The sequence below is a fragment of the Antrostomus carolinensis genome, unplaced genomic scaffold, assembly GCF_000700745.2.
Source record: "Antrostomus carolinensis isolate BGI_N321 unplaced genomic scaffold, ASM70074v2 scaffold35520, whole genome shotgun sequence".
In the NCBI taxonomy this organism is placed as follows: domain Eukaryota; kingdom Metazoa; phylum Chordata; class Aves; order Caprimulgiformes; family Caprimulgidae; genus Antrostomus; species Antrostomus carolinensis.
The window spans coordinates 1-16765 of NW_010291209.1; the positions used below are offsets into that span (position 1 = coordinate 1).

The 16765-nt window shown below is 37.0% G+C and overlaps 1 protein-coding gene across 1 annotated transcript; it reads left to right on the plus strand.

The window, feature by feature from the left end:
- Positions 1 to 6: 6 nt before the first annotated feature.
- On the plus strand, positions 7 to 11939 carry IRAK4 (interleukin 1 receptor associated kinase 4; the record flags this gene model as incomplete). Its single annotated transcript, XM_010175639.2, has 11 exons — positions 7 to 155; positions 1212 to 1357; positions 1678 to 1875; positions 2689 to 2849; positions 3516 to 3580; positions 3895 to 4009; positions 6074 to 6183; positions 8715 to 8898; positions 9760 to 9822; positions 11646 to 11804; positions 11907 to 11939. Coding segments are annotated over 11 exons (1383 nt in total), but the record flags the coding sequence as incomplete, so codon positions are not given.
- Positions 11940 to 16765: the final 4826 nt, after the last annotated feature.

Here is a 16765-nt window from a genome sequence, read left to right on the forward strand (position 1 = left end):
GAGCCCGTAACGACTTCAACGTACGTCCGCTGCATGAGCTACGGGCTCATGAGGCGTCTGGCAGACTTCATCGACCCGCAGGAAGGGTGGAAGAAGTTAGCAGTCGACATAACCGGCCCGTCTGGGGAAAGCAGATACAGCCAGATGCACATCAGGTCCTACCCACATCGCAGCCGGGTGACGCGGCCTTGTTTGTTAACTGCTTAACAGAAATACTCCCCCGTCCCGTCCCTTTGCCCAGCCCATTACTGTAACTGGTTGTAGTTTGTGTGCCAGTAGGTACTTACAGTACCTTACAGTAGTGTTTCCTTAGGGAATTCGAGGTAATTACTCCTAATTGTTCTGTAGTTCTGTTTTCAGACAAGCTATAGCCAAAGAAAATTGTCTGAGGAAATTGGGATTAATTAAAACCACAGACACGGGTATTTTTAGCATTACAGCATTGGTGGTGTAACTTTCTGTGCCCTAGAGACCAGTAAACATTGACTTCTTTGTCCATCTTTGCATAAGAACAGCACAAGAGACAACCTGACTGTAATTCCTAATTCAGCATTCCCAAAAAAATATCCAACAAATGTGGGGAGCCCAAGACCTAAAACTGACAAATTTATTTGAGAAGTAATGTCGGCAGTGTTTTGTGAACACCTTGTTGCTTGAAGGGCTTGTTGAATCCTTCAGCTGTTTCAAAGGTTCTGAGATTTTAAATACCCTACATATCATCTTGGGTTTCCAGTCTTTCTAGTAATGTTAGTTAGCACTAAATCTTCCTTTGTCTTTCTATAATAATAATAAATCAGTCAGAATAATGGATCTCAATTTTTGCTTAATACCTGTCTCAGAATAATGAAAATGAAGTGTGAATTCCAAATGGATGGAAGACACTTAATTTTTTTTCCCATTTGATCTGGCTCTGGCTTGCCCTTTGTTGCTGGCATTCTCTCCTCTGCTACTTGCATGTACCAATATATTACGGGTGCTGGATAAAATGTTGATGCCATGTATGTGTGTTTTCCCCTTAGTTTTTCCCATATTTTGCATATTTTTCTCCTGAATTTGCATTTCTTTTGTTTTTTTAGCTATGTTTTCAGAAGATTTGCAAATAATTACACAGTGCAGTTTAGTACATTCAGAATTTTTTTATTCTTTCCCTTTTTCATGGTTCTTGAGGTTTGTTTTTTTTTTTTAATGTTGGTCTTCATTTATCTTTTAAGGAGATTTGAGGCATTTGTACAAATGGGAAAGAGACCCACGTGTGAATTACTTCATGACTGGGGAACGACAAACTGTACAGTTGGTGATCTTGTGGATCTGCTGATTAGGAATCAGTTTCTAGCACCAGCAAGCCTTTTGCTTCCAGGTAACTATAACTCTTGTGCATTTTGTACTGTGTTCTCAGTTTTCGAAGATGCTAGAGAGCTTCACAGTAACTTGAAAATCAGAAGGATTAGGGCCAAAGACCAAAAGTGGATCTGTTTTCCGCTTTTCATTATTTATAATAAGACTTTAAATAAGTGTTTCAAGTTTAAATAAGAGCCCTGCAGTTTACACATAGTGTCAGAATATAACCGTCTCATGATGCTTAATGTGTCTCCTCATCTCAGTAAATGCTGGCATTAATGATATTTGTTTCTTCTGATTTCTAATGTAGTTAATGCTTTTTCTGAATTTCATTTTCAGAAGCTGTAAGGATGGCACAAGAAGTTACATTACCTCTTTCTTCACAGGAAACCTTGCCTATACATGAGAAACAGCTGCCTGTACAAGAAAAAGAAGCGGCATCTGTAAAGTCTGTGTTTGCTCAGAGTACTGAGAAACAACATTCAGCTCCTTCCTACTTAAGTCAAGAAAGTAGCAGCTCCCAGTCTAGTAACACAGGTAGGCACTTAGTTTGGTAGAATTAGGTACAGTCTTTTTTGCTGATCTGTCCTTCACCCCTATGAAATAAAACACGGCAATGCTTTAGGGTAATTACTATATTCCTATCATGGTGCCTCTATAGGAAACAGCATCTTGCTTTTGCTCTTGTTCTGTGTGGCTGTGAATTTAGCCTGGGTAATAAAATGTCTGAATACAAGATAAACCTTGCCCTTAAGGTGGCTACTGTGATGGAAAAATTGACTGTTAATTAAATTGCAATTTATTTTGTGGTACACCTAATCCTGTTGCCCTTTTTCAGTAATGATTTTCTAGACTGTTTAGCATCTTGTGTTTTAAAGCTGGATTTTACGTGTCAAAAATTATTAAGAATGTTGGACAAAAGATAAGTAAAGAAAGCATTCTAGGAAAGTATATAGTTGGTCTGTTCCTTCCTAAAGGTTCACTTTGGGTTGCTGCCAGAAACACGATGTGATCCAGGTATATTTGTACATCTGACAATGTGGCACTCTCTGATCTGCTGCACTTTTAATTTCTATTACCTCTATTATGAGTATTAACAAAAAATACAATCAGAAGGCTGCTACAGTGCTAGTTGTGAAGAAGATTATGCATAGCTGATTAAATATTTATCTGCATTTCACTTTTTTTTTCTGATATCTTCATCACGAAGCTGGAAGGAGGTTCTCCACTATGTCAGGATTTCCACGGTAGTGAGTTTTTGGTTTAACAGAACTGAAGCAGACAATCTATTCAGTGCACTTGTTCCTAAGTGAAAACATAGTTGTGCTAAATAGCAAGTATGTTTTTCAGATTTCCATAATTTTTGCTTTCGTGACTTGGAAAGTGTTACAAATAATTTTGATGCACGACCAGAATCAGCTGGAGGGAATAAGCTGGGAGAAGGTGGCTTTGGCGTTGTGTTCAAAGGCTACATCAATGGCAGAGATGTCGCTGTCAAGAAGCTCACTGCTGTGAGTTGTCCTTGGTATTTCTCTATTTAATGACTGTGTACTTTGTAGTATAGACTTGTTTATCTATGGAAAGTGTTGAATGATACGCTTCAGACAGTGTCACCATGTTAAACATTAGTTGAGAACCTGATCTTGTAGTCCCATGAGTGGTGTGAGTAGGCACAGTCACCAGAGATTGTCTTGCCCTTTGTGTAGTTCTCCTTTGAGTAACTCAGGCAAGCTGTCTGGAAGAGCAGAGTGCTCCTCCAGTTCCCCTCCCTCCCCCACACACAAAAAGTGGTAGGAGGGCAGGGGTTCTAGGGAGGTTTCCCTTCCAGAATCAATTCACATGCTAAATAGCTATTGACACAGAATTTTAGTCTTCATAGCCAATGGTTTGTGTGAATAATTAATTTTGTAATGAGTGGGTTACCATTAGTGGGTAACTACAGTGAAATAAAATGGGTAAGTTGGTGACTATGCTGAAATTGAACCCATTTGTCCAATAATATTATGTTCTGAGGAATTAAAAATCAATTCGAGTTGAGTAAAGAAATACTGTCAACAGTTAAGTAGTTGTTACATGTAACTAATATAAAGAAAGGCTTACAATTCTGATTTTTTTAATGAAAAACTGTGTATTTTAATATGGCCAGCAATATTAATGTCAAATACTTCCTTTTGTAGATGGTTGATGTTAGTCTTCAGGACTTGAAAAAGCAATTTGATCAAGAAATAAAAATGATGGCAAAGTGAGTACAGTGTTCTACGATGGCATTATGACCTTTTATGGGAATTTAAGTTGGTAGATAACACTAACTGGTGTGATCCCTTACTTTTGTCTTTCTACCATAACTTGGGATTTTCGTATTAAGTGGGAATGTTTCATATAGAATGTGACTGTATTTTGTTCCTTTTAAAGCACCACTGCAGAAACCTGGCTGTGTACAGTAGGGCTGGAGCAAGAAATCAGGGATCGAGTTCCCTCTGCCTTGTATTTTCTTCAAATGTTGGGAGTCTTTCAGAGCATATCTGAGTAGTTTTGGGTTTGTTTTTTTTCCCCCAGGTGTCAGCATGAGAACCTAGTACAGTTGCTTGGTTTCTCAAGTGATGGTGCTCAGCCATGTCTGGTGTACGAATACATGCCCAACGGTTCATTGCTTGACAGACTTGCTTGTCTGGTAAGGAAAATCTTTTCTGGCTTACAGTTGGCTTACTTTGTTAAAGTAGAGATATTTATGATCTTTGAAACAGTTCTGAACTGTAATGGCCAAATGATGTTTTACCGCTTACTTCTGTGTTCTAGAAGACAAATACGATAGCAAGTATTCCAATAACACTTTATACAAGTGTTTTAGACACTTTTAAAGTCAAAGCAGGCTGACAATACAATGTCATGTACCAGTTCCTGAAGTGCCTCAGGAGCTTGGACTTGCTGTGCCTGCAGAGCAGAGGGTGCTGCAGTATTGTTCCTTGTTCTGACACTGGCATGTTCTCTGCTAGTTCTTGAGATTCTGCATTGTGAAATTGCCCTTTGCTCATTGCCCTTGTGGCAGTGGTGATAACACAGTGCTCATAATCTGCGTGTCTCTTTCTGAAGTGCCTAAATAAATAGGAAACACATTTTTTTAATTAGTATTTTGTGTAAATGCAATGCTTTCTTCTGATTTAATCAAATGGCTTATCTTCTAGCCTTGGGTTTTAATAAGTTGCTTTGGTTTTGGTGAGGCACTCTGTGTATGAAGGACAATCACTAGAGTAATACCAATATTAAGCCAGACTAAACCAAGTAGATGAGTGTCCATCTTAGTTTGTTGAAGGAGTTCAAAAATCTGCTTTATACTAAGCAAATGCAGCTTCTGAGGTTGTAATCTGGTGAATATTTTAGACTTGTGCCACTTCAACCCCTCATTTGCATAGATTTGAAAAATGTCATTTTGCTTTTTTCTGCACTGATCTTCCTGTTGTACTGGGTCAAGCGTTTAAGAGTTGGGGAAAGAGCTGTGTTAGGGAACTGATCAGGCTAAAAAAATACATGATGAAAAAAATCTTCAGTTTTCACCTGGAGACATTTGCACAAATACCTCTGCCCCAACAGGAGAGAATGAATGTTAGGATGAGGATGAGTAGCAGTGGCTGGGGAAAGGACTGGTTGTGTTTGGTAGCAGTGCTGTCTCAGGATGGTTTGATTGGTTTGCTTGCACACACTTGTGTATGTGCCATTTTAATTTTTTTAATTTTTTTTTTTTTTTTACTGAATTGGTGCAGAAGAGAAACTCAGTTTTATTTCAGGCATTGCAAGTTTATCTGTAGAAATGAGCAGTGCTTGACAAGGATGTATATGAAAATGTTAATCCATGTAATGTAGCTGATATCATCAAGTGAGCTTAAAAGATTGGTGGTAATTGAAAGCTAAAGTAGAAATAACTGAGGCTGTTACAAGGAAGAGAAGAAAGAGGCAAACTTACGATATAAATCATAAAGAATCTAAATCAGAATCTATAAATCAGAATCTTCTGATAAAGTTGAATAAGTGAGGAGTGTGCATGCTGAATGTGTGTTCTTGTTGATAACTTAATTTTGTGGCTTCACTGGATGTGTATGAGGCATGAACTCTTGCTGATGTCATCATCTTCTTGTCTATGCTTGGAGGAGCAGGTGAGGGAGGTGGTAGATTAGGCTGCTCTAATAATCTTCCCTTGGCTACTAACAAGATTAAGAAGTGGTTTTAAAAGGTAGGTGTCCTAACTTCTAAGGTCTAGTTAGTAACACGAATCAAGCTCTTAATATGACTCTTGAGAAGTGGTATACCCAAGAACACTGGAAAAGTGATTTCTCCTTGTAGAAGCTGTTGGTTCCTTTGAATGATTTGCTTTGGATTGGAAGGCTCTGGTATTGGTGTCAACACGAAGTGAAAGATGCAGTAGACACAGGTAGTTCTTTGCAGTGCAGCTGGCCTTGTAGGGTCGGAGTGGAATGTTGCCAAGAACACTCTTTGCACCAAGTGAATTGATCTAAGGCAAAATGCAGGGGAAAGAACTGAATGTGACAAGTGCATGTGTTTCTGCCCAAGTAAATTAAGAAATGTGTGCTAGTAGTCCTTTTAATGATTTACTTGAAAACCAGAAAACATAGCATGAAGTAGGTTTTGGATTGTGTTCTTTTTGTATGTATTCTCTTGTTTCATGTGAGCATATATAAGATTTTTACCTTTCTACTTGCCTTTCTCCCTTCTTGAACTCAAGGATGGCACTCCACCAATTTCTTGGAATAAAAGATGTAAAATTGTTCAAGGTACAGCAAATGGCATCAACTTTTTGCATGAAAATAATCATATTCATAGAGATATTAAAAGGTAAAAACTGCTGACTTGCTGGCTGCATTTCCCCTTTTCCTTTTTTTCTTTTTTTCCTTTTTCTTTTTCTTCTTCCCCTTGTTAAAGTCATTTTTTAGAGAGAGCAAACTGCAAGAAGCATTGCTTCAGTCAAGAGCACAATCTTTTGTGCAAGTGACATCCATCACCATAATCTTGTCTGTGCCACAAGGACATGACCAGTACAGACTTCTGAAGATAATAATGAGGCTATTGTCATATATTACTATCAAATAGTTATTTGAGTGCTGTGAGGACACCCAGAAGTTCTGTTCTTTCACAACCACTGCTAATGAAAAAGCTGTTGTTAGAGAACATAATGACTTTTTAAATGGGGAATTTCTCAGATGAAAGCCCACTTTTTTTTTTCTTTTTCCCAGAACATTTCTTCAGAGTGTGTCCTTTGATTTACTACTATTTATTATGAAGACAATAGAAGTATTTCAGTCAGGTTTTTGAAGTTCAGGGTTCTTCAAGGATAATGTTCACTTTGTTTCTTATACCAGAAATTTTTCTAGGGATATTGGAGCTCAGAAAAGGTGGAGGTTTTGCTACAGGGTTTTTTTTTTCCTGCCTTTTTGTTCCCCCTTCCTTGCTACAGTTTGTTGTGTTGTTTTTGATTTATTTTTCTTTTAATATACCAAAGCAATCTAAACCTTCGAAGGAAAGCACCAGATGCTTTACTCTTTCTGTGGGTTAAGAAGGAGCAACTGACTGACTGGGTGTCATGGATGAGTGTTCCAATAGCTTTCTGGCTTCTGGCAACTTTGCTAAATGCAGGCTACTTTGGTTTTGTGACCTTCCAGCTTGTGAGGAACAAGTTTTTGCTTCAGCTGCCTCATAAAATGTGCTTGCTGCTTTGACAACTTATGTTTCTTCTTTCTTCCCTGCCTAAGCCTGTGGACAAGTGTAATGACTGGAAGGGACGCATTTTTTACCTTGCGCTACTCTGCCCTTCTAACTGCTGTGAGTTGATCATGTTACAGGATTGGGTTTTGTTTTGGTTTTTCTTTTGTTTGGATTCCATTTTGCAATGTCTTCCACTTGCACCGTGAATCGTTCAGTAAATTTGGTTGGTGTTATTAATGGTGCTGCCACTCCCAGGTGACACTTAGATGAAGAGACGCCTAAGGCTTACTTCAGTCTTCATTTTGCTATGACATGTGGAGACAATTCGTAACCACACAGGCACTAGAACAGCTTCCCTGTAGCCTAGAGGGGATGTGATTGAATGGATGTTCTCAGTGTTGTCCATAGTTTTTGCCTCAATTATGCCCAGGAAATAGTTTATCTCTTGAAGCTTCACAGTTGCAGTAAAACTTGCTTCTGTTGTGATCTTTGAGGTGTATCAAAAAGTGACCACTCTTTGGTCTTGACTTAAGTTGCTAAGCTCAGATTTATTAAGTTGTGATGATGTTCTTGCTTCTTTTAGAAGCTGAGCTTTAAATATTAAACTAGTTGGTGGATGGCACCTTGACTACTGTTTGGCTTTCTGCAGTGGTCCTCACTTTAACAGTATTTACAGCAGTTCTAATACCAAGTGATCTGTTATAACTCACAGCTGTGTTAATTTTGTTGAGAAAGTTTGGTGAACAAGAAGGGGAAGTTAGATGTTTGTAGTAGGTGTTACATGCTGTATCTGGCTATATGGTTTTCTTGTGGTTCCATTAAGGGGGTCAGAAAATGAGAATTGCAGAGACGTTAAAACAAGGAATTCTGAAGCGGTTCCAAGTGCTACAGGTTTAAAAATCAGTAGAAGATTTATGGTGTAATTCATCCCACTGAGTATTTTATGAAAGCATTAAGGTCTTTTAGATGAGCTTCATTCTTCAGGGGTTTTTTAAGGGAAATAAAATCTGGAGATCAAGTGGACACACAGCACATGTTATTCTAGCATCAGTAAGTTTTCTGGTTTTCTTCCAAGAGAAGAATAAGAGTGTTAGTATTCACTTGGCATGTGAATTTCTAATGGTTGACATAGTGATAGATAATAGGTATAAACACCTGCTTTTATAAAAACAGTTCTGATTGGAGATTTAGACAGTTAAGAATTGTACTGTGATCCAGTACCAGTTGACCAGAGCTAACTATTCTCTATTATCCTTCTTAAGGAGAGAGCAGTCAGATCCAAAGCATGGATTTAACTTAATTGATCTCTTATGAAATTTTTTTTTTTTAATTTGTAGGATTTGGGGGTCGGGGGAGTGTCTGCTTTTTTCCTAATTCTTTCTTTTTTTTTATGCATGCACAAGAAAAAAACATGGATTAATCCTGGCAGCCAGTTCTTGATTTCTTTAGAGTAATTAATTTTGAAATTGAGCAATTTCCCACAAAATGAACTCTTACAATTTTTGTTAAATGACTAACAAATAAATATCTTATATTTCAAGAAACAGACAAAATGCCAGTTTGCATTTAGTTACTAAAGAGTTATTAGTCTGTTATAAAACCTAATTAATGTACTGGTTTGGAAAATTCTCTTACTTAATTTTTTTTCTTCTGCTCTCCCCCAGTGCAAATATCTTATTAACTGATACATATATGCCCAAAATTTCTGACTTTGGACTTGCAAGAGCATCTGTAACATTTACACAAACAATCATGACTGAAAGAATTGTTGGAACAGCAGCCTATATGGCACCTGAAGCTCTGCGAGGAGAGATAACACCTAAATCTGATATCTTCAGTTTTGGAGTAGTAAGTAGAATGTGGGAAGCAGTATATGTCTTTTCTTGTAAATTATGAAAGCGTACAAAATAAAAACTCACTGAAATTAGATAATCCACTCTGATTTATCATTTCTCCTTTTCCCAATAGATGTGCTCTTAAGATAGTGTTTTGAAACTTTGATTGGTTTAAAATCATTTGAATACGTTGATTAAAACATAGAATTTGCTAATGATTACAATAATTCTGTTAAAATGTAAATTTGCACGTGAAAGACCATAGTAAAATAACATTCCAAGTTCTAGCTAAATGTAATTTGAAGTAATGTGGAACATTCTTTCTTCTTGTATAGTATTGCACAAAAATGTAACTCAGGCTGGGAAAAAGATTTTTAAAGAAAAAGTTCCAAAATTAAGTGTGCTTTACTATTTTTAATCAACAAAAGTATGCTGTCCATGTGGGATTTGCCTTAAAGCTGAGTACAAAAAAGACATGAGCATTATTTGGGAGCATAATGAATCCTTTCTGAATAGATCCAAGATCGTAATTGCTGTTGACCACTTCCTTTGTGGCATTTAGTTTCCTGGGGAAGTAGGCCAGACACTGTGTCTGAATACTTTGGAAACCCTTCCATCTTGCTTTGAATCTATACAGTGTCGGGTGAGAGGTGTGTTGAAATTCATAAACCACACTGCTAATCACAGTTAATGAAAATAAAGGCTGGAACAACAGCAACATCAGTTGTGTAGAGAGCTGTCTTTGGACAAACACAGATACTGTGAGCCTGTGTTTTGAAAAACTGAGGGTCATGCTTCTCTTTGCAAATGGGGTATGTTTTAAGGATTATTCAATGCTCCATTTTCTCTTATGATTTTTTTTTTTTCCCCCTAGGTCTTACTAGAAATAATAACAGGTCTTCCTCCAGTAGATGAAAACCGGGAGCCACAGCTACTGGTATGTTCCTTTCCACTCCCCCTGCTCCAGGATCACTTTATATGAACTCATAGTCAGTTAACAAGTTCTGAGACAATCAAATTAGTCATCAAAATAGGTAGTTACAAAAACAGCTCTTGTGTCAATGTTGTCTTAGAAGTGAGGCTGAAACTTTTATCTCTTGGCTGGTAGAAGATTGTTGAGTCCTGAAGGTCATCTCTCAAGGATCTGACACTGTAATTGTTTTGGTATGGCTTCTGATTGTGATGCCATTGCGCTTTATCAGCATACTCCTGTTGTACCCAAATACCCTGATAGTTCCTCATTCACCAGAACACTTTAAACTATTCATCTCAATTTTTTCTTTATGGTTCTTTATACTTCTTACTATTTCTGTATCAATTTTCATCTTCTTCAACTTTACTAATAATTTGCAAATACCTTGTGTTTTTAACCTTAGGAAAGTGTGGAATGTAAGGGCTTTTTGCAAGGTGAGGGGTGGGTTGAATTTTGTTTTCTTTTTACTATTCAGTGAGTAATTCGGTCAACTAATTGGGAAGCTAATGTGTCAGAGTTCAGTCTCTTGAATTAAAAATTTTACAAGACTGTTCTTTAGCCTTTCATTTAGCTTAAAATTAAATTCTGAACTACTTAATCCAAGGTTTTCCTATAATATTTTTTACATGAAGACTTACTTATTTACTGAGTGTGAAATAGCATTGATGTTTAGATTGGTTTTGTTCCATACTGCTTGATAGCAGATCACTTTCTTCACAGCTTCAGGAATACCTATGTACTATTAATAGATTTCTCCCCTGCCCTGCCCCCCTAAGCTGTATCTTCTGGAGTGTCATACTACTTATCCTACTGAGCTCTGTAAAGACCTTGGAGAAAGTCCCTGTCAAATTGAATCTTGTGGGTTTGGGTTTTTTTTGTTTGGTTGTTTTTTTTCTGGTTTTGTTGATTTTTTATTTTATTTTTTTTTTAAAGCAGCCTTTTTCAGAGATAGAATCTAACAAGGAATATAAAGTGTAATTTGACTGGTATAGTTTATCTTTGTCATGGACTTCTGGGAGCTTAAAGAGATGGTCAGTGCAAGATAAGATGGCATCCTTAGCTTTCAGAATTTTGGGGTAGTTGAATGTTAGTCAGCAATTTCAGACTGACCCATAGAGGAAGGCAGAACACCTGCCTCTACTCACTGACTTTTTATTTCTTTCTTCATTTACCATGCTGACTTGTCTGAGTTACTCCTGAAACAGTATTTGTGATAACTTCAAGTGCATTGGAGCTGGAGAGCTTTGGACTAAACCAGTCAGCTTTAAAAAATTATTTCAGACCAGAAGTTTCCTGTAGAATAGATATATCAGCCACCAGAACTGGTGACAGGAGGCATTAATTTACAGAAAGAGGCTTTATAAAGTTGACAAAAGAGGAAATCATTCACACTTAAGCTTGTGTATTTGTGGGTTATTAAGTAAACTTAAATACTTTCTGTTCATCACACTTCTTGTCTTAAAAAAGAGCCAATGCTAAGAAACTGAGCTCTGAACTTGGAGAAAGTTAAAGCTGTATGATGCAGCTTAAAGAAAATTGCTTTATAATTTTGTGTTAACTCAGTTAGAAATAATTTATAATAAAAATATATAGTCCATGTATAGTCTCATAGGCTGTTTCTACAGATATTGATGAATAATTATGCTGCTGAAGCATTGTCATCATTCTTCAGAAAAATGGTGAGAAAAGAAATGAACACTCAAAAGCAAGTTTAAGTGTTAGTGTAGAATACATAATGTTCAGATGTCTACGGTGTTATCTGCTCATTGGTTGAAACTCTCTTGTAGTTAAGTATCAAAGATGAAATTGAGGACGAGGAAGCAACTATTGAGGATTATGTTGATGGAAAGATGAGTGACTGGGATGCACCTTCAGTTCATAAAATGTATTCAGTTGCTGATCAGTGTCTGAAGGAGAAAAAAAACAGAAGGCCAGACATTAAGATGGTATGTAGTCTTTCAGATAAAAGGCTTACTTCCTTTGCGTGTGCGTGTGTCTGTGTCTCCTTACAGTATCGGTTATTTATATTTCTGTCTGTTCTCTTGCAGGTCCAACAGCATCTACAAGAGATAAAAAGTTGATATCTCTTTCTTCTGATGCACAAATGTTTTTGAAAGGGAGTAGACACCAGTAGTATATATTTTATTAGTATTTAGTGTGACATTATCAGCTTTTCTGCTTTCCAGAACTTTCTGTTCTGCATATAAGGTGTGCTGTTGGCCTGACAGCATGGTGCTGTTTTTGTTAACTGAGCAGCCTTTTCACATATCCTTAGCCGTTGGGCCCTCAACTTAAAACTTCTCTTGTATTAACAAATTGCAGTGCTGGTACATCCTCCCAACAGCTTTTTAAATGCATTTCCATATTAGAATCTATTTGATTCTTTTGATTTTGAAGTATCAAGTATGTCTGCTGCAAAGACATAGGACAGTAACAAGGTAGAATGTTTTTTCTGCAAATTGCTTTCTTGATCAGATGTACTAAACCTTCTCCTATTGAAGACAACATTCAACAGATACAAATGTCTTTGGGGGAAAAGACAGTAGTAGTAGTACCCATTTAAAACAGACTGAATTTAGCATTTTAACTTGAGAGTTCATATTAGTGTGAATGGACTGGTAGTGTTTGTGAATGTGACTATTTTTCACAAAGTCTTCTTGGGATTAGTTTTAGTCAAATAAATGCTGCAAGGCATATTCTAGATTGTTTTTTGTTTCAAGGATTCACAAGCAAAATAATTACCTTGCAGTGCAAATGCAAAAATACATATGGCTTTCTTCCAGTGAAATCTGTATGATGACAAACCATTTAATTTTTGTTCCTAGGAAGACTATTAGCTGCTTTGAATATTTTACACTTAAGGAGAAGATTCCACGTGGATTGTAAATACAGATGGTATATTTTTTTAAAGGGGACAGAATAATAATTCTCTTAGGACCAATTCTGCTTTTTCCTTAGTCAAATAATTAAGCTCTTTCATATATTTATAGATATGTAGGCATATGTATATTAAGAAATATTAAAATATATTTTAAAAAACAACCTGGAATGCTTTCTAAAATAGAAACATTGACAGATCAAAGCAGACTAAAAATGGAATTAAATGACTAGTAAGATTCCAAATACTTTGGACTAAGTAGGTGTGAAAATACTACCATTGTAAACGAAAGAGGTTATTTTCATATAAACTTTTTTTGCACCTCATTAACTTTTTCTTGACAGCTTAGGGTAGGAAAATAGTCTGGCTTACAACTAAACTGGAAGTCCATGATCATCACAAAAATAAAACAATGAAATTATCTGACTGTGTTCAGAGAGATATGTCTGTCTTTGTAGAAAGCATGTGATTTCCAACTCTTGTGTTTATATCTGTAGAACTCTGGCTATTAACTCAATCTGTATTGTCTTTTAAAACTGGTTGCCTTTTTCTAAATTAACCTAAACAGCTTCTGGTTTTATTGAGCATAAATTGTAAAAAACCGTTACCATAAATAAAAACTCTGAATTATCATTGGAGATTATTATTTCTGCTATTAAAACTTGAAGCCTTGAAAACAGTCATAGAAATGCAAGCAATGTAAAATTGATAATGACATTATGCTAACCTCACTGCATGGAATAAAGCTGTACAGCTCTGAACCTGAGCTTGTGGAGAAAAGAAGCTGCTATAAAGCATTCTTCAGTTTTAGACATCTCCAACTGTTAAGTGAAGGTTTCTGACCAGATCATGTCTGATTTTTATTATTCCCTGGAGCTAGAATACAGCCACAGCTTGTTTGCTGTAGTAACTCTACAGTCAGTGCCCGTTCACCTTTGGTGTGGTAGAACAATTTTGTTTATGCACCAGCCATGATGTTCTGAGAATTGAAAGAATCTTTGCAACAAGCTGGTGACTAGTTGCAGTGCTGCTCTTGGTACCAAAGTTTTGGCAGTAGTTTTCACTCACTCACTGAAAATGAAGCATGTTAGTTACCATTTCATACAGGAAAGGAAAAAAAATATTCTAGTGAGAAATGAAAATGGAGGTGTTGAGTAATAAGATGAAGCTAGCTAACTTACATGGGAACTTAAAAATAAATACACAGGGTGCAACAAGAAGGAACTTCCTTTGATGTCTTCACCCAGTAAAGTCAGCACCCAGAGCAACTGATGGGATATGATTAGTTGACTTCTGTTTCATTTATTCCCTGAAAAATCATTAAAGTACTCTAGGATCTGTACTTCTTCCTGATAATTACTATAGTAAAGCTTTCCAGAACACAAATTGGTAACTTGAGTCATTCAAATTCTTTGTGAGTAAAGGGATTATCTAGTTCCATAGAACTGCAGGTGAGAGAAAACTTGGTATGGTTCCTGGTGGGTGAAGAGACAGGGCTAACATGGTTGGCCCACAGCTGCCAGGGTGGAGAAGGTGCCACGGAGAGCATCTGAGGATCACTATCCTCAGTGGAAGAGCCAATATTTGCATTTTAAGGATCTAGAGAACTGTAACATAGAGCAATTCAGTCACCCCCAGAAGGAAGTATGAATGAAAAGAGCAATTTATTGCAATTCCAATTAAGACTCTAGAAAGAAGCAGTAAGATAAAAGCAAATGCTAATAAGCCAAAGAAAACTGCTGTTAAGAAAACCTCTTATGAAGGGCAACAGTTCTCCCCTTGGCTGCAGCAGGAGGTGACAAACTGAATGTTATGAGTCGGACATGAGGTGTCTGCACAGCCCCGGGCCAGGACACGAGCTCTTGGTGGCTGCTGAAGAAAGAGTGCAACAACAGGACACGGCTGTAGAGATACTGCAGTCAAATATGATGGCTTTGTACAGCTTGCAGCTCATTTACTTTGAAAAGGATGTGAGATCTTCATTAGTTATTAAGCTTCTACCGAATTTTCTTTCATCAGGTTGTTCAGTTGCCTTTTGAGCCAACATACCTTTTACCAGCCCTACTACTACAAATTACTGAAATGGGAAGAATTGCCTCAACTTTATATTTGAGCTGGCCAGATGAAAGTTGTATTTAACACCCACTGACCGAAAGACAAATAAAACTGGTTCTGATATTCATGGTCATAGAGAGACCTAGCCTCTTGCCTCCTCTTACCTCCCTCCTGCTCCTTACAGGAAGAGCTTTCTTCCTGTATAACAATGTGCATTAAAATTGTTCTCAAATCCTAAACACATCTTCAAATTTCCTTATTTCAGCTGCAAAATTGCCATATCAGCAATTTCCCCATGGGGATGTGTGGCAGGACACTTAAAGAAAAGCCAAACCCCTAAATGTTCTTTTTGGCTTGAAGTTTGATGGCAAACTACTTCCAGTTTAGACAAAAAAAAAAACCAAAAACCCCCCATCATTTGAGTAGTTTAATTGTACTACCTCATGCTGAGCAAGTAACAACAAAACTGTTAAATTATTAATAGTTGATTTAACTAATTTTACTAATAGTGATTTAACACTGTTAAATTACTATTTCAGCATTTTAAAAGGACAGAGGAACATTTTGAAGGGGCTTATTACTGAAAGCATAAAACCCTCAAGAGATGAACACACTTGGATCCTGCTATGGAGGCCTCTGTGCTGCTACCATAAGACAACAGGAAAGTAGTTGTTTCTAACATAGTGATTCTTCTCCAATCTCAAAAGCCAGGAATTTGTTTCTGCCCATCTCCCTTCTTAGCCTGCAATCACTTTTTCCATATTGCCTTCTAGTCCCACAGGAACTACCTGTTACTTACATATCATGATGTCCGAATATAGATTTTTTGTTAAAGAGATTGAGAAATGATTGAGACAACACCAGACTAAAGCATCAATATTTATTTATACAGTAAGTTACAAAATAGGTAAACTTAGTTAATTTTAGCATCTGAAGGTGGTTTTCATTGAATACATAGACACCGTAAGTCAAAAGTTTCCTTTATCAATGTATTTATCTAAGTACTAGAGCAATTATTATCTTGATTAGTTTTACAGACCTCGGATGGGAGTGTTTTAAAACCTCAAATTCTCCCTACCTTGCAACATAAACATTTCAAAAATAATTACTCGTCAGGTTAATTAACAACTATTTAATAGGTTGTGAGTTAACTGCAAGCAGCTGCATTGCTTCTTGACTTTATGAAGACCAAGAACAATTTTGAATGGAGAATTTCAATTATTAAATGATCAGAGACAGTAAAGGAGTAACTTTCATTAATGGCCTCATTTTGTGCTGGCTCTGAACATTCATTAACTGTAGTAGTGTCACGTGAGGCAATTATGCAGAAGTAAACGTGACAGATCTCACAAAAAGGTCAGATGCTTCTTATTGCTTTGTCAGGAGAATCGCTACAAGAGGCCTGGAGAGGCAGTTGGCAGTGCAAGAATTCATACAGTTCTCTTTTTAGGGAAAAGGTGAGTGGGAAATATGCTCAGGATGTGACTCTCTGGTGGCTTGTAAGGGGTTTGTACACCCACATAAAATATTTTCAAGTAAGACAACTTACAGTGTCTGGTTTGGGCCAAACTCTAAAGCAGCTCCTTATGAACTCCCTCACATAATCACCAGCTCTCACCATCCTTAAGATTAAGCTTTCTACCTCCTACTCTACCTAGGGCAGGATTAGGGGAAAAAACAAAACAAAACAAAAACCCGACATACAAATAATACCCTGAAAAACCCCACAGCGTGCACATAACCATATCAGGTCAAAGTGTTTATTATTTAAAACATCTGGTATTAAAAAGCTCTTTACTGGCTCAAATAAGCATAAAAATGTATGTGTACTCTTGGCATGGCTGACACAGAGGCAGGAATACCAAATTCAAACAAAAAACGTTCCAGCAGTAGTTTTTTTTTTTTAACTGCTGCACTCAAAGGTTTTTCTTAAAAAATATATTAAAAAAAAGCAAACCACCTCAACCCCCCCCC